The sequence below is a fragment of the Lampetra planeri genome, chromosome 1 (genome assembly GCF_965212315.1).
Source record: "Lampetra planeri chromosome 1, kcLamPlan1.2.h2, whole genome shotgun sequence".
Classification (NCBI taxonomy): Eukaryota; Metazoa; Chordata; class Hyperoartia; order Petromyzontiformes; family Petromyzontidae; genus Lampetra; species Lampetra planeri.
The window spans coordinates 26,421,857-26,449,730 of NC_136107.1; the positions used below are offsets into that span (position 1 = coordinate 26,421,857).

Consider the following 27,874-nt stretch of genomic DNA (forward strand, 5'->3'; position numbering starts at 1 on the left):
TCCTAGCCGCGATGTTTACACACCGCACCAGGTACTCATTTGAGACGGGAGGCCCCGAGAACAGGTTCGGATAATCGTCAGTGGTGTTGGCCGTGAGCGGGGAATTGAACTTGGGTTTCGCCTGGTTCGTAGCGCAGGGAGTTAACCGCAACGCTACCGCTCCCCACACACACACACGTTATTGTGCTGTACTACTCTGGCCCCACATAAACCCCAAGACCCGCACGCCTTCACCAACCCGCACTGACCAACGTGGTGAAGTATGGTCTAATAACCACCATCCGGACCCGAGGCCAGCAACGGCTGGCGTGTGGAGGCGGTCATCGAGTCAGTCATCCAGCAGTGGATTGCACACGTGACACGCGTGACACACGTGACACACGCTCCACACGTGACACGCGTGACACACGTGGCACACGCTCCACACGTTACACGCGTGGCACGCGCTATACGCACTCACACGCACGCACGCGCGCGCTCACACACGCGCGCGCACCTATCGCACAATGGAAAGTACAAAAAAAATGGAATACGCAGTTTGCTGGGACCGTCACATATTTCCTAGAAGGCTGATCGGCTTCCCCTCGCCTCTCGGGCCTCGGGTTTACCAGAAGTGTCACCGCCACCACCGGCCGTGCCAAGGGATCGGAGCCCCCACACGCAATCGAGGGAGGGGGGTAGCCGGGGAAGGAGGTGGTGGTGGTGGGCAAGTTGAGGGAGGGAGAGGCGTGCAGAACGTTCCACTCGCGGGTGGTGGAGGGAACCACGAGAAGAGCGACACTCGTCGATCGCTATCTGCCTGCCAAGCCCTGCCGACTAGCCTGGCTCAGAGTTCATTCACACACACACGTACACACGTCTATGTATATACATACACACGTGTATATATATACACACACGCGTGTGTGTATATATATGTACACGCGCGCGCGTGCGCGCACGCAAGCGAGCAGCCTCCTCTGGAGTTGGGGAGCGACTGTTACGTTCATTGGCGCTCTGCTATACTTGCTGTCGCTGCTGTGCCCGACAAGTAACACTTTGTTGGATGTGCACGCTGGGATCGGGTCTAACTGCGCTGGAACACAACACTTGCCAGATAACCGCCGCATTGAATTGGATTGACATTGCATGGGTAAAGTGCCCGGTTTAATCAAGTGAAAAGTAGCAATGCTTGTTGTTTGATATAACCGCCGCTGAGATTATTCGTCGCTGAGAAGATTCGACGTTTCGGGCGACTGACCTTCTGCGACAATTCCACGCGCTGGACATGATCTAGTGAGGTGAGCGCCATCATTGACATTCATCACTGTGATTCACACTTCCGTCGTGCGAGATGAAACGTCTGGTTCATCATCGTCATCATCATCAGCAGCAGCCATGTACCCAATAGTCAACAACTGTGCTCTGCTCTCCTTCGACGGAGGAACAGCAACACGGCACGAACTCTTTCTCTCTGCTGAAGCCCTCTCATCGTGGCGAGCAGCAGACCTCGACATTGGGCATTTAGCTCCTGAACCATCTTACTGTACTGCCATGAGGTGGCGAGGTGTTAACTACCTCGCCTGGTGTACAGGAGGCCGCGTGTTCGATCCCGAGCCTGACGCCTGCTGTTGTGTATTTGGAGTTTGCGTGTCCCTCCGCATTTAGGATCAACATGCGTTATTTAGAGTATTCGGCTGCGATACATTTCCACGTGATAAGCCACTTCGTCGGGCTATCATTTGTGATAGCCAGGTCGCTTCTGAAAAACAGCTATACAGCTCGGTGGACCTTACCTGGTAAGATAAAATAGTTTGTTTTAGTAAAAAATATATAACTGCAGATGAAACCATCTCCCACGGTGCCGCCGTCTTCCCACGTGTGTTGTTCCCCCTTCTCTGGCTGCCATTCCGTTCGTGAGTCTCCACCATCATCGATCTCATGGTCCAGCGGCAATGTGTCTTGTCTCAAGCTTAACTGTGCATTTCTTAACAGTAGCGGGTTCGAATGTGAGTCTCCGTGAATCCACGTGCTCTTCTCTCTCTCTCTCTGTCTCTTAGAAAAATTGCTTAAGATTCTAATACAACATACGCTCAGGGTGAGAGCACGAACGCCTGCTATAATGATCGCATCTTTTATATATATGTGTCAAGCAGCTACGTTTTAACAATTGTGAATGAGTACAGTGCACGTAAAGAGGATCCCCTATTTCAATCCATTGCTGGACGGGGGGCCCTTCCCGTGCAGTGCGCGTCTCGAGGTCATTTGACCACGTGAGGTCATCATCATTATCATCACCATCATGTACGTTCATTGTGGAAGGTAAGATGTTTGGAAACATAGAAAGCAGCACAGTACTGTAATTACATTGTTCACACGTCGCCTCTCCTCCTTCCAATGGTTTCCCGTTCACTACACCGCTGTCTTTTCAAATACCTCAAAACTTCACTCCCCTCGACTCAAAACTGCCCATAGACTCAAAACTGCCCATAAACACAAAACTGCCCGTAAACTCAACACTACCCATAGATTCAAAACTGCCCATAAACACAAAACTGCCCATAGACTCAACACTACACATAGACTCAAAACTGCCCATAGACTTAAAACTTCACTCCCCTTGACTCAACACTGCCCATAGAATCAACACTACACATAGACTCAACACTACCCATATACTCAAAACTACCCATAGCCTCAAAACTTCCCATAAACTCAAAACTGCCCATAGACTCAACACTACCCATAGTCTCAAAACTGCCCATAAACTCAAAACTGCCCATAGACTCAACACTAACCATAGACTCAAAACTGCCCATAGACTCAACACTACCCATAGACTCAAAACTGCCCATAGACTCAACACAACCCATAGTCTCAAAACTGCCCATAGACTCACACTAACCATAGACTCAAAACTGCCCATAGACTCAACACTATCCATAGTCTCAAAACTGCCCATAGACTCACACTAACCATAGTTTCAACACTGCCCATAGACTCAACACTGCCAATAGACTCATACTATCCATACACTCAACACTGTCCATAGGCTCAACACTGCCCATAGACTCAACACTGCCCATAGACTCAACACTGTCCATAGACTCAGAACTGCCCATAAACACAAAACTGCCCGTAAACTCAACACTACCCATAGATTCAAAACTGCCCATAAACACAAAACTGCCCATAGACTCAACACTACACATAGACTCAAAACTGCCCATAGACTTAAAACTTCACTCCCCTTGACTCAACACTGCCCATAGAATCAACACTACACATAGACTCAACACTACCCATATACTCAAAACTACCCATAGCCTCAAAACTTCCCATAAACTCAAAACTGCCCATAGACTCAACACTACCCATAGTCTCAAAACTGCCCATAAACTCAAAACTGCCCATAGACTCAACACTAACCATAGACTCAAAACTGCCCATAGACTCAACACTACCCATAGACTCAAAACTGCCCATAGACTCAACACAACCCATAGTCTCAAAACTGCCCATAGACTCACACTAACCATAGACTCAAAACTGCCCATAGACTCAACACTATCCATAGTCTCAAAACTGCCCATAGACTCACACTAACCATAGTTTCAACACTGCCCATAGACTCAACACTGCCAATAGACTCATACTATCCATACACTCAACACTGTCCATAGGCTCAACACTGCCCATAGACTCAACACTGCCCATAGACTCAACACTGTCCATAGACTCAGAACTGCCCATAGAGTGCGCCTTTTGCGCCATCTGGTCGAACACCATATGAGACTGGGCTCTAAAAAAAAGCTGTCTCTGGTGTGGACCAATTATATTCACAGATAATGCATACAATATCAGAGTGCTGTTTTTTGTTTGCATTTTGACCACAGGTATTGTGGTTAATGCAAACATGATCTTGTGTAAAAGGTGTCAGTTTTGTGCCAGATAAAAGGGTAAAACAACTATTATTACTGCCCATAGGCTCAACACTGCCCATAGACTCAACACTGCCCACAGACTCAACACTTCCCTTGTACATTAAGCAATGCCCCCTCCTTAACTTCCTTCCGTTCCTCTCCTAAAGCCTCACCTCTTCATTACCCATTCTCTTCCTTTTCACTCCCCTCGCCCCTCCACACCTTCCCGTGCCTCCCCTATAGCCCTTTCGTGATACCTAAGTAATAAATTTACGCTCTATGGCTGTCACTCTTTCTTCAATACCTTGTCGCACGCCCCGACCGACTACATAATCCCATTCTATCATCGGTTTGTAAGCCATGTCAAGCGCCTTGAGTGAAGACGCTCTTTTTAGAAATATAAAGTAGATAATAATATTGCACGCAAAAACATATATCGGTATTTTAATGCCACGGTCAGATTAAAATCTCAGATGTATAATTGTATATTATCAGTATCAGTACACGGATTGTGGACAGATGAAATTTTAATTAAACTAAAAGTCTATCGTTATATTCCCCATTGCAAAGTGCTGGGCACCATCTCCCTCCCGTGCAGAGAGAATGTAGAGTGCCGTGAACCCGTGGCTCTGGGCAGGGCGGGTACAGTAGTTGTGGTTGCTCTGGGGAGCACTGCCTGATGTTTCCGTGGTCGGCACGAAAACTCGACTTTTATCACGACTCTACGACCACGCGGTTAATGCAGTGGCTGCTGCTGCTGTTGTTGCTGCTGTTACTGCTGCTGCTGCTGTTGCTGCTGCTGTTGTTGTAGTACCGCCGTGACTGTTGTGCTGCAGTAACTGCTGTGCTGCGAAAGCTGTTCAATCAATCAATCGATTTATCCCCGCACCTCCTATTAGCACGGCTGGCTGCGTACGGTGCGAAAGAAGTTCAACGTGCAGACATACAAGCATGAATCTTTGCGTGTCAGGATCGCCCTCAATAAAGTAGGCATTCGTGCACATGACAGTCGATTCATGTTGTGCTGCACTGACTGTTGTACTGTGAAACTTGTTGTACTGCAGTGACTAATTATGTAATGCCTGTTGTACTGTGGTCATGTAGCCCGCATGCCCAACCACCGTATGCCCAATCAGCTTTTGTTTGGCCACATAGAGGGGGCTAAACGGGCATGACACGGGCTGGAGAAGAGATGGAGCTGATGCGGTAGGGGAGGACGTGGAGCTGAGTGGACTTGCCGATGACTGGTACCAGCGGTGTCAAGATCGGCCTCTGTGGAGGAGGCTCGTGAAAGACGCTACTGGGCAGTGAGAGGCAGTCGCCCACCAACAACAACGGAGGGCAGAGGAGCGAGGCTCACAACAACGAGCGGAGCGCCGGGTGGCTAAAATACAGAAAGTTGGCACGGAAGGGGGTACAGCTGGTGCATCTACCGGTCGTCTCAGTCAGCCAACCCATGGCACCTGGGTCTGTCCCGTGACCTCCTGCACCTAGCCTGGCACAGTAGGGGGTTACAGCTGGGTGCATTTATCGGTCATCTCAGTCAGCCAACCCATGGCGCCTGGGTCTGTTCCGTGACCTCCTGTCAGTGAGCCTTCGACACTTCGCGTTGCCTCAAAGTGCACCTAGCCTGGCACAGGCGCCGTGGTGACGTCACCGTCACTTCGTGGCGAATGGCGGTTGTATTGGGTGTACTGCGGTGACGAATGCACTGTGGTAGCAGTTGCACCGCAGTGACCACCGGCTCATCTGCATGCCCCTACAGAATATTTAGACAGCGCCTCCATCCCCTTACCCCGCCTCAATCGAATCACCTTAAAGAGCCCCCCGCTCTGGGTTTGTCACCATTAGCTCGGATGGCTACTGCCGCCCCTTCACTTCACACTTAAAAATGAATCACCCGCACGAGCGTGATTTAAATACAGTACAATATATATATAAACCATGGAACAAGAGCCAGCCGCGGTGGCGAGATGTTAACTACCTCGCCTGGTATGCAGGAGGTCGTGGGTTCGATCTCGACCCACATTTACAATCAACGTGTGCTTAAGAGCAATTGGTTGCCATAAATGTCCACGTGATGGGCCACTTTGTTGAGCTATCATTTGTGGCCAGGTCGCTTCTGAAAATGAGCTACATAGCTCAGCCAAATCTGGTAAAAATAATAAAGTTTAGTTTAATAAACAGGGGGCTTGGGGAGGCTTTCGTGCAGTGGTGGATAGAGCATGTTTGCTACTGATGTTTTATTATTATTATTAAGCAAGTGCAGCTGTGTAAAGTACGTGGACATCGTGAGTGTGCGATTGGTGACCTTTGTGAGCTCGTTGCGGGTTGAGCGGTGGCGCAAAGGTTAGCACACTGCATTCCGAACCCGGCGACCCGGGTTCCATTCCCGGCCAGGGCGCAGCGATTACGTCTGAAACGGTCGTGGCTGAGCCTCTCTGCCCCTGCACCAACCCACGCTGACCGACGTGGTGAAGTATGGCGACCCGCACCAACAACCGATGACAGCGTGGGGAGCCCTTCATCCAGCAGTGGATTGATTAAGGGCTGAATCAAGAGCGCACTGAGGCGGGAATTCTCGTTTTCAAGTTCGTTTGTTGTTATTCTATTCCGAGAGTCGCAATTTGTCAAAGTCATGCCCACGCGGAGTACACGTGGTGCATGAAATAAATATTGGCCAGCCATGCCGACACGTGTGCTGCTTGTGTACACATTCATAAGGGAAGCGGTGGTGTCGTTGTTCGCGCACTACGCTGCGAAAATTATCTGAACCGGTCCTGAGTCTTCCCTAGGTCGACTCAGCCGTAGTTGCGTATTCAGTGTGGCGTGTAAACGCCAGCACTGGGGGAGACAAAGGCGGTCGGGCGTGTTGCCGGCCACCCACCCCGTCGTGTGACGCGTGATCGTTCGTAGGTGCTCGATCACAGCACTTGCTGTGGTTGGAGGAGGGTGGATTCTTCGTGTTTTTATTTAAAAATTCGATGAGCTATTAAGATATTCCAGTAGGGGCGGGTCATTCCAGCAGTTCAGTTGCTCAGTTCAGAGTTGAATTTGTTTTGGAGAAACCCCGATGAGCTATGAAGCTTATTTTCACAGTGGACGCGTTTGTTAAAATGCTGGTGGTGGCTTCAGCACATTGGCAGCGCTCGGAACCGGGGCTTCATTTCGTCCTCGTTATTTTTGGGGAACGCTGCCGAGGCCGGCATAGAATCTGGATGACTGTCGCTACCACGAAAGCACAAGGCACCCCAATTCAGTCGTTCATAATAACCCTCCTCGGCTAACATCCAACACTGGGGATGGCTCACGCGTAATGTGGATCGTACACACAGTGGAGCCGGGCTACAAAGGAGATGGAATTCGGAGTGATGCCCCCACCCTAAATGCACATTTGATGAGGTCTTCCGGACGAGTCACCCTTGAGCAAAAAACCCACAAATATCTGCTTAGCTCAATTGACCTTACTCGGGGAAAGACACTTCTGAACCGCTGCACATCTTCGCTGTGGAATACGGGTTGGCTTACGTACGGTGCGAAAGAAGTTCAGCATACATACTGTACAACATATAATTTCGACACGAAGCCTCGGCCCTCCTCCCACGATGGTTCCGGCAAGGTCCCATGATCTGCCACATTTTTTAATGTGATCACGACGAGGGGCAATTATCCCTCCTCGTTGCCAGCCGTGCGCATGCCGAAACCACGTCGCGAGCGCGCGCTAAGCGAACACGCCGCATTCGGCGTGCCAACGTCCGAGCCGCATTTCACGTCCGCGTGCCGTCGCAGATCGCGTCCACCTCAAGGATCGCCGCGGAGGTATGCAGACCCCGATTCTCCTCCCGAGCGAGCGAGAAGAACGCACCTGGGCACCTCACCCGCCGGCCGGAGCTGCCAGTCACGCGCACGCAACATGGCTTCGCGTCTGCCGCCCCATCACTCGACGTCGTCGGAGCCCGCGGGCCATCAACACCAAGAGGACGACGGCGGCGGTGGCGGACCCCTGCCCTACCACACTGCGCTGGGAGCTCAGTCGTGCGTCGTCGCGTCGGAGGAACAGGGCCACTGCTACTGGCAGGACCTGCTGTGTCTCGCCGAGGGTCAGGTGAAGAAGGGTTTACGCGAGCGCAGCGCACACCACACCAACACGAGACACCCGCTGGCCTCAACACGAGCCGAATGGCTCACAGGCTCACAGGGCTGTACCGAATAAATGAAACTGGGAAACTGAAACTCACTCGCACGGCAGGGAGGGGTATTTCCTCTCTGGATTAGATACACGTGTACCGTCTGCTCTCCTCTCGCGCGGCGGTGATTGCGTTCGAGAGGAACGCCGCGTTATGGAAAAATCGCGTTATACTAAAACACATTCCTGCGGAGGGAGCTGGTAGGAACGTTGGGTTGCTCGGACAATGGCCAGGGTCAACGGCGGCGTAGTGTATTCCGCTAATATGCCCGACTGTGAGGGCGGGCACAAGCCGGCGTGAGTAGGTTAAACGTTTAATTTTATAAGGGCACCACGGGGTGACCAGCCCCTCCCCACCCAGCCCCACCCCTCCCACCCCCGACCCAACCCCCTCCTCCCCACCCCACCCTCCACACCCAGCGCCTCCCCACCCTCCCCACCCAGCCCCTCCCCACCCCACCCTCCCCACCCAGCCCCTCCCCACCCAGCCCCACCCAGCCCCACCCATTTTTGGATGCACGACGGACGGACGGACACAATAATCCCCTGTGGGCTGGTGTAACCAGGAGGTTCCTACCAGTATAATGTATTGCATAAGGTAAAGCACAGCCAGAGATGCCACGTGAGATGCGTACGCAGGCTGGGCGAAGACTGCGGCGCTTGGGTAGCATTTAGGAGCATCCAGCAGCATCCCCGCCTTGCGTGGTGCTACGCAGAGGCAACCGTACGACCGCTTATTCCTGTTCGCTCAATCGGGTTATATCCAACAAATTCCAACTGCATTTTCAGAGAAATTTAGTGAAATTTGATGCTAAACTTTGTTCGCATCGTACGTAGCCAACCGTGCGAATCGGAGGTGCGGAGAAGAAGCGTCGATCCGAAGCTTCGCAGAGTAGTTTTCCACTCCATGTTAGGGATAATCGCCTCTGGAAGTTAACTTCACAGAACTAGTTCTGAGGTCCCTTTAATTGCTTCGTACCCACACGAGGTGGTAACCACCGTCTCTTCTGCCCTGCCGTGGAGGTGTTTGTGACATAGCAGTCAAATCATTGATTCAGGCCTCAAGAGATAACGTCACCAAATTACGTAAAATATAAAATTACAAAAGACTGCTACGCAATGTGTTTTTTTTGGGTTGCAGTTATTGGTGACAAGGCTGAGACCTACAACCCACCACACTTGAGATTATTAGTTTTTGTTGTTTGTACTTTCTTGTTTTGGTGCCATTTCTTAATTTGTTTAATCATTTTTTGTTATTTAGCTTGGCAGTGGGGTTTTCATTTGCTTGGTGTATGTATGCGTGTGTTTGTTGGACTTTTTTCGCTCCGTGTGAAGCCAACCGCGTATATTTAATATTGGTTCTTTCATACATATATATATAATTAATGTACAGCTTTGTGGGATGCTGTTACTATGAACGCTGCTATATAAAAAGTATTATTATTATTATCCAAGAGAGCGTTGCAAGGAGAAGCAAGCCATGAACCCCTTAAACGCGTTGTCTCCGACAGGCGGCGATGGGAAGCGCCTCCTTTGACGAGAGCCATTATCTGAAGAGCTCCTACACGGTGGCCGAAGACGACTGCTTCCACGTGTCCCCCCTGTGCCTGCCCCACGACTTCCCCAACCACGCGCACTCCGGCAACAATCCCAACCCAGCGGTGGCCTTCGGGAACGCCGAACACACCAGCCGCGTCAGCGTGGCACTGCCCGACACGTTTTGCCCGGAGCCTCAGGCGTACGGCCACAGGACAGCCCATCACATCCCACCACCTCCCGGCTGCTACGCGTCGAGCCAGATGTTCGCTTTGAGCTCACACCAGCCCGAAAGCTCCCCGGAGGTCGACGGCCCCTATGTCGCGCCAGCCTCGGGGGGACACTGGGAGTTCGGCGTGACGACGGACGGCCTGGAGCGCTCGCACGGGACCCTCGAGCCCGAACAAGGAGCCGCCTTTCCCACGGCCCAGCGACACGAGGCCGCGGCTTTGACGAGCGGCGACTCAAGGTTCTCATCCGCGTGCCTCCCAGGTGCCTCCCACTCGGCGGGGCCGTGGGGCGACTGCGCCGCCGCGTTGCGCAGAAGCGACGATGATGGCATCGCCGCCGGCACCACCACGACCACCACCACCACCACCTCGTCCTCCTCGTCGCCGAGGCTCAGCAAAGACGAGCGCAAGGCGAGGTCCATGAAGATCCCGATGTCCGTGTCGGACATCGTGGCGCTGCCGGCCACCGAACTGGCCGAGCGGCGTTCGCGTCTGGCGCTGAGCGAGGCGCAGATGAGCCTCGTGCGCGACATCAGGCGACGGGGCAAGAACAAGGCGGCGGCGCACAACTGCCGGCAGCGCAAACTCCAGGGCCTCGCGGGACTCGAGGGCGAGCTGGGCCGGTTGGGGGCCCAGCGCGAGCAGCTGCTGCGCGAACGCTGGGAACTGGAGGGGGCCCTGAGGGCCACGCGCGTGCAGCTCCAGGAGTTGCTGCACGGCGGACACGTGGCGCCTGGCGGGCGCGGGGTAGGTGGACATTTGGCGGGTGGCGTGTTCGCCCCGAACGCGAGCGGTGGTCTCCCCCTCGAGCTGCCCCATTTTTCGCACGCGACATGAGGGGTGCGCGCGTGTCAGAATACATTTGGGGTTTTTTTTTTATGTTTCCCGGCCACGATTGTTTCAGCCAAAATTGCTTACCAGATCCTACACGCACTTGCCTTCCCCCCCACACACCCACCTCGCTTTTACTCACCTGTCTCCCTCTGATGGAGCAGCATCCGCCACCCAAATATTACCTCGATGTTCAGCCAAATAGGCGAGCACGTCTTCACGACGGGCTCCGTACGTCTTTATTTCCTATTTTCTACATTCGCACTCTTTAACGCAACCCCTGGCGTTACAACCCCGGGAAACCCAAAAAAAGTCCTTCGGTTAATCGGGCCAACTGCATTCTTCCCCATTTCATCCACATCAGTATTGTAATTTCCACCACCCACCCACCAAAAATGTTTCACTCGGTTAATATATATATTTTTTAAAATCCCTTCTATTTTCTCCATCAATCCAACTTCCCCAAAAAAACCCCCTTCCAAAAGTGCCCACCTCCAAATCCAGTGCATTCCATTTGACGCGTTGCAAATCCTACTTGTAATACACACGTTAGGAGTAAAGCAGGAAAATGGGAAAACATTGCTTCCCTGTCGTGAATGTATGCAAGTTGTCGTCAAGTCATTACATGTTTAACCTATGGATGTTTACAATGTCACAATCCCCATATTTCAACCGGTGTTCCAAGTGGAATAAATGGTTACTGCCTTTCATCCGGTTTAAAGGGCACAGACTATGAAATCAGTCAGTTCCAACAAGCAATGAGCGTCACTCATCTTCCATGCGTGGAGTCGAACCAGTAGTTGGAACTCCACTTGCCTATGGAATTGAGTAGTCTCATCATCGTACCGTAAGTGCCGATTTTCCATTAAAAATGTAAATTGTATCGAACGCCAAAATAGACCCCATGCAGGGATTCCGATTGTAAAGTCCACACTCTCCCAAGGGCCACGGCGGCTGGTTCGGAATCTCACAATGTGTCTCCCGAATGAAACCAAACGTCGGTTGTATAACCAGCCTTCGTGACAACAGAGCTCAATAATAAATCTGTTCATCAAAATCTGATGCCCCGCTCACCTCACCAACAGAAAACGATTGCATCGTTGAAGTTAAAGATAATCGTCGAGAATTCAATGATCAAATACATCTACTTGTAGTTGTTTGATCTCGCCAACCAAAATGTAATTTCATTGTATTGATGGATTAAAATGCTACTTTATCAAGTTCGTAAACGACGGTCAGAAAAAGTGAAAACGCGACGAGTGTTAAAACGATCTTTATTGCAGTAAAATGTACACTGCATACACGTGAAAATCGTTGAGCCACAGTCAAACACTTCCGTCGCATTCAAAACCCAACGCATTGAATTTCTACGACCGACACCGTTTGCTTGTGCAAAGCTGTTGCGCAACGTCTGAGCAATTGGTGACTCACGAACGCGTATTTCTGCTTTCTGAATTAAAGCATGACAAAGTATTTCCACGCACTTTTGGCAAGCCGAACCATGACTTCAAAAGACTACATCTAAGTGCTAATAGAAAGTGCAGTCGAATAACCACTAGGCAAACGCGTACCTTTATTGAATACAAACTTCAGACGCATTATCTGACATACACTGCAGCACACTAATGGATATGTTAACATCAAATACTGCTTGAACAGCACGCACATGCTCGTTGAACTTTTCAAACATGCGGTGGCTTCTCTTGTAGTTTTTTTTCGTTTACCGTGAAGATTGTGGTCACAGTACGTTGCAGAACTTTGCGTAGAAATCATTTTTTTTTTCCACCTACCAGCCGACCCACCACCTAATTAAAGTGCAAGTTTACGCTGATGATTCCAGATCCATTTTCCCGAAAAAGCGAGACATGTGGGAGCACTTCTTCCGTACCATACGTAGCCAACCGTGCTAATCGGAGGTTTAAGAAGTCGAGCTGGTTTAAAAAAAAAAAAACCAGGATAATTTTAACCGAATATGTAAAGGTGTCAACACCAAAATGGAACCCTTGGCTTTTGTAGAATATGAAATATCATTCCATTCAGTGGATACTGATGCAGTCATCCACACCGTCACAAAGCAATTGCTAAATAAAACTAAATATATAGATGACAATGTATCAATGTGAAACACCTCCAGGGAGATATCCATGCAGAAGCATACTACAAATTAAAAGTCAGGCAAGGGTACATGCTCTCAACAAGGATATTAACAGCAACAATAAAAAGGAAATTGTCCTAAAAATGTAAAAGAATAAACATTCACACATTATTTGTATCTACATAAAATCAAGCCAAACTGCAATCAAAACAAAGATGGAGTTTCAGTAAAATTGAATGACAGTGAAAAACGTACCAAAGCGACCAAGTTATTTTCAACCATTACCTTTCCATGACATGGATCGGAGACATGGACTAGCAAACAAGACATCACTTGAAAAGTACACGAATTATGAGATGCATGTTTATAAAACACACCGTCAGAGAACGTCGTATGGATGAGAGAACACATGCAACTTACACGACATCTCGTTTTGTGTAAACTAGTTCTTTTATTTCACCAGCTAAGGCCCACTGAGGTGCATAGTTCTTTTTCGGAAGTGACCTGGCCACAAATGATAGTTCAACGCAGTGACTTCTCACGTGGAAATGAAGAGCAGCCAACTACTCTAAATGAATGTTTCCAAAAACCGGAGGATCCGGCGAAAAATCCAAAATACAGGCCCGTCAGGGTTGAGATCAAACTCATGCCCTTCCTGCATACCAGGCGAGGTAGTTTACATGTCGCCACCGCGGCACCCCAAGTCTTGGGTACACAAAAGTGGCCTTGCGTAGAGCACGTTGCGAGAAGGGATGATAGAGGAGACTGGTAGTAACGGATCCTCAGCCACAAAGAGGAAACGCACCCAAAACGAGGACCGTGGAGATGTGAGCGAAGAGATTAGCTCATGTGCAGCAAAGAGATTGTGGTATCACAGGACGAAGCAGTGCAGAGCTGAAGGCAATACAATCTTACTGCACATTCATATTTTTCTGAGCAAATATGTAATTTCAAACGGTTGCACCGAATTAGGATTCAGTACAGCAGTTATGTATATATATATAAAAAATCAGACATCAACGCCATTGGCACACCTCTTTAATAAACGTAATTGTGAGTCACAATGAATTGTGCTTAAAGACTTCCAAAATGTTTCTTCACAATGGCAAAAAAAGTTTGCACCTTCGAAATCCCATTTAAATGCTGCATGATGTAAATGCCTATTTACCATTATACATGTGTAGGAACCCATTACACATGCAAAGAAAATTACCATTTGCATTCCAGCAATGTTCAGCGGCAGCTAATACCAGGTACGTTACAAAATCAAGAGATTAAAATATATTAAGTTCGTTTGTAAGCATCGAATTATGTAAATGCGCATTTCAACTTTACATTCACTGCACAGGAAAAAAAGTCTGTTCTCCTGCTCTGGAGTGACATTCATCAAATATCCCTGGGGGGGGAATTGTTTTACATTCCTCAATATTGCTGTATCTTGCATTTTCTACGTATCCCTTTAATAATTAAGTAGGCCCAATGGGCATGTCAGATTCTTTGTCATTAAAGTAATTTCCATCCATAACTCTAAATAGTATTGCACATTCCCAGTTGATACTTCCAAGTTATATTCAATTGCCTCCTATCCATACTGTGCTGTATCGTTTCACCTGCTCTGTGCAGATGTTAATTTAATAAGAGCTGGAAATGTTCCCTAATACTGTATTCTAGACATGGGACAATACCAAAAGTCCAATTTAATCAGAGGTGGCTATGTCAAAGCTCAAACTCAGGATTTAACCAAAGCCAGCTTTAGCTGACGAGATGGCACGGGCATTCTCAGCCAGTGTCGTGCTGAATAGCTGCGAAATCTGGTCTGGATGGGTGGAAAAGCTGTGTAAAAACGAAGTTTTAGTTCTCAAAGAATGTTGGGGGTTTTTGTTTGCAGAGCAGGCCCCAATATGCCAAGCGGGTAGCAACAAACAGCACTAAGTTGTGGGTTTACCATCACAACACACTGGTGTGTTGACAAATTTACATGATCTAACCGAATTCTTTTATCGAGCACGAGTGAAGTTGATAAGAACGCAATCCACATGTGCACACACCACCTCGTGTACACCCCATTCATAAACGTTATCAACCAGAAACCTACAATTATTCGGATTGCAAAATAATTTGCAGCAAAATGTATACCCCCAAAAAATAAAACTCAACCTAAACTATTGTAGGGTGCAATCCACTCATTCCATGTAAAAATGGCAATTTTTTTCTGATCTAGCACCTCTGCATCACAATTCTCGGAAGCATTTTAAAATTGTGGTTAAGAGGGTTGGAAATGGAGAGACAAATCAAACATGGAAACTTAACACGCATCACGAGTCATTCCCATTCACCAGCATTTCACTTTGTCCAGAACTTTTTGGTCCAGAGGTTTTTGGGTTAGATCGCATAAATGTCGTTAACAGGACCCTGCGGGGTGGGCTGGTAGGAATAATACTAATACCGGTACAGGGATATCGACCGCACACACACGCGCACACACGCGCATAAACGTACACACGCACACACACCGCACGCACACACGCACACGTAATGAAGTTGTGTTGCTACGCTTCCAGTTCGCCGTGAATAACGATCCGAAGCCCAATAGCGCCCATTCATCACGCCGCTCGAGTGGGCCGGACACGCACACACGCACGCACACACACGCACACAGACACGCACACACACACGCACGCAAACACACACGCACACACACGCGCAGGGGGAGCGGGCGGCCATCTTGGTCGGACGGACGGACAAACGGACGCACGGACAAACGGTCGGACGATATAATCTATTGGTGGTCTGGTCCACTTCGTTCCTACCAGTAAAACCCACCATCACCCGACAACCAACTATTAAGGGGGTTGTCACGTAAACAGAACGTGCCAATTCGTCACTAGTACAGCACACCGGTGGGTGATGAAGCCAGTTGTAATTACTGGCGAAAACATTGTACTCTTTGTAAATGTTGTGGCTTGGCTCTCCCAACACACCGGCGTGCTGTACTGGTGACGAATTGGCACGTTGTTTACGTGACCATTACTAGTTCGCCGTGTAGGGTGGTAGCGGGTTTTAACGACACATTTATATATTTACGCGATCCAACCCAAAAACCTCTATTATGGATATTCGTCACAAAAAGCCTACGTGTTAGTCCATTACCTGATGCATTGTAGACACTTACCTTTTCGGTCAGAATAATATTTCTTTCTTTACACCTGCAGCAGCAATTGATAAAAAAAAGTTATTAAAAACAACTCCATCGACAAGCACAGCATAAAAAAAACACTCGCTATTTAGAAATCAATCTTTCAACCAATTCAATAAAAAAACAATGAAATTGCATATTTGATTTGTAAACATCTAAACACATGTTTGTATAAAGGTGCTCTGCAAATCTTACCTATTACCACACTGGTTGATATCTGTCCTAAACGGAGCTTCAAGCTGCTACATCAGGACACAAGCTCGGCTTGACGATCAGTCCACACGGCCTATCCCTGCGCTGGGCTGAAGGGACTGCCGCTACAAGCACACCAACTTGCTTGCTACGGTCGCAGCTGTTGTAGGGGGCCTCTGCAGCTAGTCTCCTGCGGCCTCCTCGCGTCCAGATCGCTACTCTGCGTCCACAGAGCTCACTGGATGGGGGGGGGGGGGGCTGGAACGTCTAGCGAACCTGTAAGGGGGAGGAATCCCGGTAGAGTGGGGTGCTAGAAACAACATGCAGTGACATCCTTCGGGGGGGCAGCTGCGTCACGTTCCGTTTTCTAGAAGCAGGTGGCGGCGGCAACTAAGATTCTTCTGGACGCCGATTTAACTCCAGTGGCTGCGCTGTCGAGGCGTGCGCCGTTAAGCTGTCGTCTGTGATAAAACGTGACGTCGATGGCTCCCGCGGTCACCTAGTTGAGAAACGCTGGGGCTGGCTGTCGTAGCTACACGTTCAGTCTCGACGGGGACCTCTTGGCTCTCCGCAGTGCAGAAGACATCTCCCTCTTCTAAGATCGCTTGGGCGCAACGATAAGTTGTTGAGCAAATAGCCGAGCGGTAGGTCGGTCTTGTGAAAAGTAAAACACCCAACGGACTGCGTGACTACGTTCAAGAAACCATGACGATACGAACTAAGAGCGCGCGGTTCACGGCGAATTACGCACGATTCTAGGAAATGAAAACAATCTAATCTTTAAAAGGTTTTTTGAAAAATTTATATTTCGCTGTAGTAGGTTGACAACACATTTTCCAAACAGGTCAGAGATGTGACTTATTAGTAAGGTCTTGAAGTCAATTAAAACATCATTAGAACATAATATTAAAATTCATTCATATGAAAAAGCATTTGAGCTGACAGGTCTGTGGTAACATCAATGATGGAAGCCATATGTTCAAAGCATTTCTTAGTGTGTTGCTAGTACGTTTATTGTTGTATGGAGGCCGACACGAAACATGATTTTTATTGGCTCGTAGAAACCAACCTGTTAAGCATACATCATCCCGTTTACGTGCACTATATCTGTAAATTACGCAGTGTTAAAGCAATCTAGACAATGGACATGTCAGTCTGTACTCAAAACTGATTTAAAAATCAAAACATGAAACTACAATGGAAAATATGAAAAAGCTCGACTAGGATTTACCACTATTTTGAATACGTGGAATGCTGTGTAAATTTTCACACAAAGCGGTTTTATAGCATACACTACAGACAAATGTTTTATAATCACCACCACCACAAAGGCACAATATTGAACTCACACATGCCACGGGCTATGGAAAGGGAGGTAAAAAGTTCTATGGAGTTGTCTGCCTGAAGGGGGACTGTCACTTTGGAGCCCACAAATCTGAGGCTGTCCTGTCACTCTTGGCTGGTCTTGGCTAATTACACTCTGGCCTGTTGAAACGTAAAAAATAGAAGACGAAACAACAGTTGTAAATCTGTTAATTGACTTCCAAAATTACTACACAAAAACATTGAAATATAGAGGGTGCTCTACACAAGTCACAAAGGCAACTGATGGTACTGACTTGTGTACTTTATTAAATAGTCCAACGCCTTTTTGTTAAGTTTAACGCGAAGGCTTTTTGTTCTTTGAAATGCTTTGTGCAAAAACATTATCTTGCGATGAAATGGTTAACCAACATCTTGAAAATGTCATGGTAGGAACATGAAAATACTAAAATGTAAGTTTATGTGATATGCATTACAGTAATGCATAAATAATAGCAATACATACCTTGGGATACTGAGCCACCATATCCACTCTTAATATCTCCCACGTCCTCCGTAGCCACCACCACCACTGCCGCCGCCGCCACCACCACCACCATCAGAGCCGTAGCCACCTGAATAGAAAGATCTACGTAAATATCTATGCCATATCCATTTATAAGACAATCATTTATTTTGTGCAATACACAAGACCCTTGCAATTTTTGCGCACCGATTTGCATAGTGTAATTTTTCAAAATGCGCATGGATTTTTATGTAAATTTGCCCTTAGCCTTCTTTGAAACTATCTTTCCTTGACGTAACATCTGCTGTAAAATGCAGGAATCTCGCATTTTAGAGTTTTTTCATCCCACTGAGATCCTCCTTCCAAAAGTAGAAAGGGGATTTAATCACAATAACAGTCAATCGACATGTAAGGAAAGTTGAATATTATCAGATCTTACCAGTTATTAAAAAAAAACTAGTTACTAGTTACAAATATTTTTCTTCATCATACCTCCATATGGACCTCCAGAGTTCCTTCCTCCATAGCTTCCACCTTTCATGGGTCCATAATTGGACTGTTGGTGGTTGTAGTTACCAAAATCATTCCCACCATAGCCCCCACCACCACCACCTCCACCACCATAGTTACCTGTTGTGCACAGTTACATTTTAGGACAAATTCTCCACATCCCAAACATTTTAAGTAAAAAAAAAAATCTAAAAAATGTACAAGTGACTTGATTGAATGTTTGGCAAATTTATAATGTAAGTGTTGCAAAACTTACCACCACCATACCCTCCACCACCCCCATAGCCATCATAACCACCTCCGCCATATCCACCTCCGTGGTTGCCATAACCTCCGCCATAACTGCCGCCACGATCTCCATACCCACCGCCCGCACCACCTCCATACCCGCCACCTAGGGCGCGGGGGGAATAGACAGGCACCACAACTTAATACTACTCGTAAATAGTCACCCAAAATGTTCTCGCACGTCAAGGATTCACCACAAGAACCCATGTCTTTTTAACACGTAATCCTTCCATGAGCAATATCATCCATAGTAGGTTTTTTAGGGTTAGATCGTGTAAATGTGTCGTTAAACCCGCCACCACCCAACACTAATTTTGCTCCAATTCAGTTTGTTTTGACCATTCTTTAGAGGAATTATTTTAATTATGCAAAAACTTAATAGAAAACACATTTGAAGCATTGTGGGAGTAATTGTGACATATAATTTGCGAATCTTTATATGCATATTTCATACCCCACATAGCATGCTTCAAGTATAAAATGTACAAGCATAAAATGTGTAACATTAATCTGGCAAAAACTGTATTCACAAGTGTTCCTTTTACTAAAGCAAAATGACCAAGTTAACACGAGGTTACTTAAAAATGGGTTTTGAAAATAGAAAATTGTGGAAACACTCAACACGAACCAGCATTTATTCACCAAATTCTTAGGTTGTTAAAAAAAGCCAGTACTTACCACCATAGCTGTCGTAACCATCTGAACCCCCATATCCACCACCACCGTAGCCACCACCTTCAAGAAAGAACATCATAATTGATGTCATATTCATCAACAATCAGCGAATCATGTAAACACACAACCGTCAAAGAACTTGATAACATATTTACCTCCACGACTGCCTCCGTATCCTCCTCCCCCGCCTCCATTTCTTCCGCCATAGCCACCGGAGCGGTCTCCTCTCCCTTTTGAAAACACAGGAAAGGACAAAAACATATTTTAAGCGCAGATTCAACCCGAGCCCATTAACTCTTTCCACATTTCACTTACTCCCTAAAATACATAAAATAAATGGGTATTTAAATATCAGGATTCTCAAATATTTTTTTTAACCTTACCGTGATGGTGCAGTGAACAGGAGACCGAAAAGTCCTCGCCACCTTTGTCATGAATATTGACTTAAAACCAGGGAAGAATATAGTAGGCTACTGTATATACATTCATTAAATATAACCAAAAGTGAACACGCGTTGCAGAAGAAGCATGCGGCTGAAAAGTATTTGAAATTAAATAGCAGCGCCATCGGGGATTGTAAACATAAAATGAATAATCTGTATCTAAATGTAATTTTAAGAACAGTATTTGAGGTAGGGGACTTCCTGCATTGTGCTGATATATGACAGATCAAGTGTTACTTACCAGAGGTGGGACAAAGTCATTGTTATGCAAGTCCAAGTCGAGTCGCAAGTCATCAAATTCATGACTCGAGTCTGACTCGAGTCCAAGTCACATGACTCGAGTCCACATCTCATAGGTGGGACAAAGTCATTGTTATGCAAGTCCAAGTCGAGTCGCAAGTCATCAAATTCATTACTCGAGTCTGACTCGAGTCCAAGTCACATGACTCGAGTCCACATCTCATAGGTGGGACAAAGTCATTGTTATGCAAGTCCAAGTCGAGTCGCAAGTCATAAAATTCATGACTCGAGTCTGACTCGAGTCCAAGTCACATGACTCGAGTCCACATCTCATAGGTGGGACAAAGTCATTGTTATGCAAGTCCAAGTCGAGTCGCAAGTCATCAAATTCATGACTCGAGTCTGACTCGAGTCCAAGTCACATGACTCGAGTCCACATCTCATAGGTGGGACAAAGTCATTGTTATGCAAGTCCAAGTCGAGTCGCAAGTCATCAAATTCATGACTCGAGTCTGACTCGAGTCCAAGTCACATGACTCGAGTCCACATCTCATAGGTGGGACAAAGTCATTGTTATGCAAGTCCAAGTCGAGTCGCAAGTCATCAAATTCATGACTCGAGTCTGACTCGAGTCCAAGTCACATGACTCGAGTCCACATCTCATAGGTGGGACAAAGTCATTGTTATGCAAGTCCAAGTCGAGTCGCAAGTCATCAAATTCATGACTCGAGTCTGACTCGAGTCCAAGTCACATGACTCGAGTCCACACCTCTGTTACTTACCACCTTGTCTTGGGTCTCCTCCCAAAGAGTTCATCTCTTGCTTGGAGAGAGCCTTCCGCACTTCAGCCTTGTGCCCATTGATGGTATGGTACTTCTGAACTAAAATAGAACGAGGATACAGAAAATACAACTTATAAATCCACCCCCATGTATAAAAAAAAACACACACAAGCAATGCAAGTTCGTTGGAAAGTGTCAAGAGTGCAAAACACTTAAAAAGCCAGTTTGGTCATAATACTCAAAAAAATATAGCTCGCAAAGCCAAGTTTGCTTACAGCTTTAAACTACTGCAGAGCATTGCCGGTGTACAAAGCGCGACCTACCAACCACTTTGTCAACGGCGTCGTGGTCAGAGAACGTGACAAAGCCAAAACCTCTCTTCTTGCCAGACTGGCGGTCCTCCATGACATCCACAGACTCCACCATGCCATATTCTGAAAAGTAATCTCGCAAATGGTCTTCATCCGTGTTGTCCTTGATGCCACCCACAAAGATCTTCTTTACCTTCAGATGGGCACCAGGCTTGAGAGAGTCCTGTGAAAGGCATACGAAACAGGTTACACCAGCTACCAATGATGCACAACATTTACAGAGATTAAAATAGAACATACAATTCAAAAACACGTTCAGCATGCACAAATATAAAATGGAACTGGCAAGAACACAACTTAATATTGCTTTGCATTATGGAAAATAAATGGCACCACAAAACTGCCATCAACACCCAGGTTGTTCTCGAATGTGCTCGCACAACATACATTTATTTTAACAATGGTGTAATGCAAATGCTCTCAAAAGGTGGTTCATGGACAATAGGGGGTTTAAAAGGCATTATGAGAACGCGTAGAAATGTCATCCCCTACTATTAAACTACTGCAACCTATGTCAGTGACACGTAGCACCAGACGTGGGACAAAGTCATTGTTATGCAAGTCCAAGTCGAGTCGCAAGTCATCAAATTCATGACTCGAGTCTGACTCGAGTCCAAGTCACATGACTCGAGTCCACACCTCTGCGTAGCACTATTGCAATATCCTTGTACTCGAAGGTTGAGGCGAAAAATAAATGTCCTCGTAAATTGATTTGATTAAAAATCCTGCAGAAGGATAAAGGGTTTAACAGGATTAAGGGTTTAGAGGCGGCCACAATAACTGTTGAAGCTGACAATCCCCAGCGCGATTTCAAAGACTGCGAGAGGGGGTACCCACCTCACGCGAGATGGCACGCTTCGCTTCCACCACGCGGCCGTCCAGATGATGAGGGCGAACCTCCATCGCAGCGTCCACCTCCTCGGCCGACATGTACGTCACAAAGCCAAAGCCTCGCGAGCGCTTTGTGTGGGGGTCCCTCATCACCTGTCAAGCAGAGAACAAGAATCAAGTCAAGAATACTTAAAAGAGGCAATGTGTAGCGGTACCACGATCCACCCACAATCTGTGACCAACAATTACCCTGATTTAACCCTGTAATATACGAGACAGAGTACTACCGCCATCTATTGGCGGAAGTCATATCTTTTCTAGATTTGAAGCTTTCGTGACTGCAAGGATTCATACTCTTAGTTCTTTCGGTAAAGTCACGCAAGTAAAAAGTGAAATAAAAATTAATAAAAATAAAATAAAAAATAAAATTAAAATAAAACAATACCGTCACAGCCAGTTCCCACCTGATGACGGAGACTTGTGTTGCCTCAAACGTCGTGATTTTTATTGTTTTATTTATTTTTTTACCTACGTGACTTTACCGAAAGAACTAAGAGTAAGAAGTCATATCTGTGTGTATGAAGCCTAAGGGATTTTTTATTTGCAATCAGCCATAACGAAAACTGTTGTATACTTATGTTAGCGTTTGTTTCGGACTAGTCCCAAGATCCAATCATTTGCGATTCACATATTGGCAACCGATAGCAAGCCACCAAGCGAGACCCCATCCTTTCCCCAAGTCACAAAAGGATCGGTTGATAAGATGCAGCCAAAAGGGCTTCGGCAAACCCATAGTCCTGCTTTAGCACACAGAAGCCAGTGGGACAGGGTCAACAAAATAGGAAAACGACTGTACAAACTATGAACGGCAACAGAGAATCCCGACTCGTGGTTTTCCGGCGAAACAATTAACTTACCACACAGTCGGTCAGCGTGCCCCATTGTTCAAAATGCTTCTGCATGCTTTCCTCGGTGGTCTCGAAACTGAGGCCACCGATGAACAGCTTGCGCTGCTGCTCATCTGGAGAGTAGTGCTGTAAAGTAAGCAAAAATCAAAACGTTATAAAGTAATCAATGACACATTTTAAATGTACTGCATAACGTAACGTATTTCCAGTAAAAGAGGACCTTCAAACCATCGTTTGCACATTTCCCCCAATGGATTCAGGATATCACCAAGTGCTCTTGACGGGAAACTGGGGTGATTGTACAGTTTCCATCATGTGTGCGTGGGCGGTAGTGACGTCACCGCGTACATCTGCGTGATGACGTCGACCGCATAACCCACCCCCCACTCCCCTCGGCGTTTTGCCAGGTTCGTGCATGCCGACGTCACGCCTTCCCCTCCCCCTTCGCCGTGTATCCCACGCAAATGCGCGATCAGCAGTGCTATTACCGTACTACTGGCCGGCTAACCCGTCGCGCCTTTTGACTCGATGGCATTCGTCGGGGGTTGGAGGGTCAAGAGTACGGGTGGCCGACACGCGGATGGTGACGCGCGGTCGGGGGGGGGGGGTTCAGTAAGTTGGGGGGGGGGTACCAGGGGAAGCGTGGGTTGGGAGTTAGTCGGGGGGGGGGGGCGAGGAGGGTGCTGGCTGGCCTAAGGGAGGGACGGTCACGTCCAAAGGACGTGCAGGTCTGCTCGTGGATATATAAAAAGGGCACTGTTACGCAACAGGCCGTGATTTTCCAGCAGGTGGCAACTGTAGAGTCCTGTATTGCGTGAACACGTGGCACTTTGTAAGCTTACTTCTCAAATTCTGGGACAAAACATAGAAAATGAATTGGCATATAATTACCATACTTTAACATCATAACGTGCATTCGCAATTCACCATATTTAATCAAACCATAAGAAACCTAAAAAGGTTTCTTATGGTTTGAAGCCGCTAATTTTATGAAGGTTAAACATCAACAGTACCAGCAACTTACCCAATCATTAGATTTCAAGTATATTAAACAATAATATTGCACGGTATGATAAAAAGGGGTTTTATTGGGTTTCCAGTTCAGTTTAAACTTTAAAAAATATAACCATCACACGGAAAGTAACACATCTACTGCCATGATACTAAAGCTCTAATCAAATGTTGGCCAGCGTGGCACGATAAGTGTCTAGTTTGTTTGAAAAAGCAATTGCAAGCAAAACAAGTAAAAATCGTTGCACGTGGCTCATGAAACATATCGAGAGCAAGACTAGATCGCAGTACGCACTGTTGTGAATACACAATGGCCATGCAATAATTCGATTACAAGTATTAATTCTAGATTTGAAGCTTTCGTGACTGCAAGGCATCATATTCTTAGGTTTTTTCGGTAAAGTCACGTAGGTCACAGCCGAATTAGCTAATTCGGCTGTGACGGTCCCACCTGATGACGGAGACTTGTGTTGCCTCCGAAACGTCGTGATTTGTTTTTATTTTCATTAATTTTGATGTTTTACCTACGTGACTTTACCGAAAAAACCTAAGAATATCGATTACAAGTAGGTGTCCGTTGACAATATTGGTTCTATACACACACACCTCAAGTTTGACATTAAAACTTGCACACGCTGGGTCATTTGAGCGCTACAGATCGGCTCAATTACCCACTGCTGCTGGACACAACAGCATACCAAGAGCAATCAGACCTGTCTGTCCACGTGCTTAACGATACAAAGCTAACCGCCTAGTTATGACGATGAACGGCACCGACACATGGCAATGTCTCACCACCAGCATCTGAAGATGTGCAGAGAACGCGTTCGAGAGGAGCAATGTACAGCCCTTTATAAATCTACTTCTCAACTATGTAAGGGCGTTAAGACTTCACCACGCTGCTCAGTGAGGGTTTCTAAAGGCGCAGCGGAGTATTTACGTAGAGGACAATGGATCTACAAAATGTTTACCAGATAATTCCCACTGATATATATAGCTCTTTTTTTAAGAGCGATCTCACCACAAACGATAGCTCAACGAAGTGCCGTATTATTAAGACACGTATAGCAAGCAAATACTCTAAAACGCATGTCTCTAAAAGTGGAGGGAAACCCTCGAGGTCCCGGGGAAAAATCCACGCGATCACGGGGAGCCCACGAAGGGTCGGGGGATCGAACCCACGACCTCCTGTATACCGGGCGAGTTAACATCTCGCCACCATGGGTCATTGATGCACGGTCCTCTTTTTGAACAAAGGTTTCAGGCGTATAAAGAGTGAAGCAGTCACACACACACCAATAACGCACACACGTGTACTGGACGGTGCACAACACTTAAAAATGCACACATCCCCGACTGCATGCACCGTATCGCATATAGCAGTGCACCGATAACCACAGCCATAGTTAACATTACACATTCGGATAATACGCTGCCCGCCATCAGTCATGCGGCCACCACCATGGCAATAATCGCCAATGCCCCATCACTCTCGCCTGTGCCCTCACCCACCGTATGCTTCCTCACACAATTCCGATACCATCACCGTACTCATCGACGCTCTCTCAGCATTGTTACTCTCGACGGTGTGCGACCGTGGTCCATCCAGGACAGACCGTGCCACGTGTAACGACGCAATGTCCGATCCACACACACAAAACGAAGGGGACGATCATAGCGACACTATCCCACCCCCCCCCCCGCTTGATCCGAACGCGGTCGTCTGGCCGTTGCTCTGCATCCACAACAGCCGTACGAAAGAAAGAAGAGAGCTTATTCCCCCCTATTCACTGTCACAAACCAACCCTCACCCACTCCCCTCACCCCCCAATGCCCTTGCCTTGACGATGCACGCACCGCCGGCCGCCATTTTACATTTCGCGGTCAGGGTTAACTTTGTAAAAAGACAACAAAAAACACACAAACGCCACAAACACAACCAGACAGCGAGGAGGATTTAAAAAAAAAAAACATCTCCGCTGAATAAAACAACTAAATATTAAGCGGGTGAGTGAGGGTGGTGGTGGTGGTAGAAGCGATCTTACGTCTCCGGGCATGTTTCCCGCCTGGACGATGTCTTTCAAACAGCGACGACGAAATGGGCGACGAGGAGAAGCGCGCGCGTGTTTTTATGAATTCCGGAAGACGTCTTCCTCTTCCGGAAGATGTTGTCTTCGTCTTCCGGAAGACGGCGTTCGTTTTGGCAATACACGTGCGCTAAAGTCACGTAGATGAAAAAACTAAATAAAATAAATTAAAATGAAAACAACTAAATTAAAACAAATCACCACGTTTCGAAGGCAACACAAGCCTCCGTCATTTAATGTAGTTGTTTTAAATTTATTTTATTTAGTTTTTTTTTACCTAAGTGACTTTACCGTATGGGAGATGCGTTCTACCAGCCTTGTTGTATGATTGGTGCTGTACTTGTCGATACAGGTATTTTGCTGTGACAGTTCCACCTGAAGACGGAAGCTTGTGTTGCCTCCGCAACGTCGTGATAAAAGTTATTTATTTATACCTACGTGACTTTACCGAAAAAAACTAAGAGTATGAATCCTTGCAGTCACGAAAACTTGAAATCTAGAATGATTGGTGCTGGTTCTACAGTGTTGACGGTTTCGAAACCTGACCATGTAAAGTAGACAATCGCTTATGGATTGTTTTGTTGTCTTGCCGTAACCAGGTTTCAATAGTGTAACCAGGTTGCCGATCGAAAAACGAGAATGTATTGCCCAAAGTGGTTTTATTCCTGTTCTAAAATAAACCAAACCAAAATGAAGATTGTTTTCCTCTTCCAGAAGATGCCACGCCAATAACAAAAAAAAATCGGATTTAATCTTCTAGAAGAGGTAGATATCTTCCGGAAGATCAGCCGTCAACGTCTTCCAGAAGGAGCGTGAACTCGCAAATACGCGCACGCGCGTCTTCCGGAAGATGACCCGGCCACGCGGGGTCACGCGTGTTTACCGTATTAACTTCGGATGATCAGAATCAGAATTTAGATTTAAAGCTTTCGTGACTGCAGGGATTCATCTTCTTGGTTCTTTCGGTAAAGTTACGTAGAAGGGAAATAATAAAATTAAAATAAAACATAATACAATTTATTTATTATGTTTTATAATACATTTTATTTTATTATGTTTATTTTTTATTTCACTTCTACGTGACTTTACCGAAAGACAGAATCAGATTGTTGTATTCTCTTTGGTTCTTTCGGTAAAGTCACGTAGATGAAAAATAAAATAAATACTACAGTAATTTTGCTGTGGCTGTTCCACCTGATGACGGAAGCTTGTGTTGCCTCGGAAACGTCGTGATTTAATTTAGATATTTTCATTGTTTTCATCTACGTGACTTTACCGAAAGAACCAAAGAGTATATGGATCCTTGCAGTCACGAAAACTTCAAATCCAGAATGTTGTAATTATTTATTCTGGAGGAATCCGGTACCCCTTCATATACAGCAAGTTGTTTTTAAGTTTTCACAGATTTCCATTAGGGCCGGTTGAGAACATTACAACAACAAACGATACGAAAGGCTTGCAAAGTATAGGAATGCAAAACTAAAATCACTTTATATTCTTGATTCTTTCGGTAAAGTCACGTAGAAGGGAAATAATAAAATAATAAAAAGAAAACTAAATTTTTTCCCTCCTACGTGACTTTACCGAAAGAACCAAGAATATGAATCCCTGCAGTCACGAAAGCTTTAAATCGAAATTTAAAATCACTTTCAAAATATACAAAACGAAACTATTTTTTTTTATATTGCACACCTTATCGGTTCATGATAACTTACTTATTTGCCCAGGAGAG

At 46.6% G+C, this 27,874-nt stretch overlaps 2 protein-coding genes across 4 annotated transcripts; one reads left to right on the plus strand and one right to left on the minus strand.

The window, feature by feature from the left end:
• Positions 1 to 589: 589 nt before the first annotated feature.
• LOC144720709 (uncharacterized) lies at positions 590 to 12,945 on the plus strand. Of its 2 annotated transcripts, XM_078597689.1 has the most exons (3): positions 590 to 1,280; positions 7,692 to 8,007; positions 9,600 to 12,945. In XM_078597689.1, the coding sequence occupies exons 2-3, from the start codon at positions 7,816 to 7,818 to the stop codon at positions 10,689 to 10,691; spliced, it is 1,284 nt and encodes a 427-aa protein (XP_078453815.1). In that variant the 5' UTR covers positions 590 to 1,280; positions 7,692 to 7,815; the 3' UTR covers positions 10,692 to 12,945. The 2 variants fall into 2 exon arrangements, with proteins under 2 accessions (XP_078453815.1, XP_078453824.1); XM_078597698.1 differs by lacking the exon at positions 590 to 1,280 and having other exon boundaries at positions 7,658 to 8,007.
• On the minus strand, positions 11,943 to 26,239 carry LOC144720719 (heterogeneous nuclear ribonucleoprotein A1-like). 2 transcript variants are annotated; one of them, XR_013585792.1, is made up of 12 exons: positions 26,101 to 26,239; positions 23,054 to 23,170; positions 22,143 to 22,289; positions 21,258 to 21,468; positions 20,935 to 21,033; positions 19,625 to 19,699; positions 19,473 to 19,529; positions 18,763 to 18,900; positions 18,489 to 18,626; positions 17,997 to 18,105; positions 16,172 to 17,653; positions 11,943 to 15,986 (listed from the first exon to the last, which is right to left on the minus strand). XR_013585792.1 is itself a non-coding variant. In XM_078597714.1 (11 exons), exons 1-10 carry the CDS (start codon positions 26,110 to 26,112, stop codon positions 18,026 to 18,028), a joined length of 1,074 nt encoding a protein of 357 aa, XP_078453840.1. In that variant the 5' UTR covers positions 26,113 to 26,239; the 3' UTR covers positions 11,943 to 15,986; positions 17,997 to 18,025. The 2 variants fall into 2 exon arrangements, 1 of the variants encoding a protein (XP_078453840.1); XM_078597714.1 differs by lacking the exon at positions 16,172 to 17,653.
• Between the last annotated feature and the right edge of the window lie 1,635 nt (positions 26,240 to 27,874).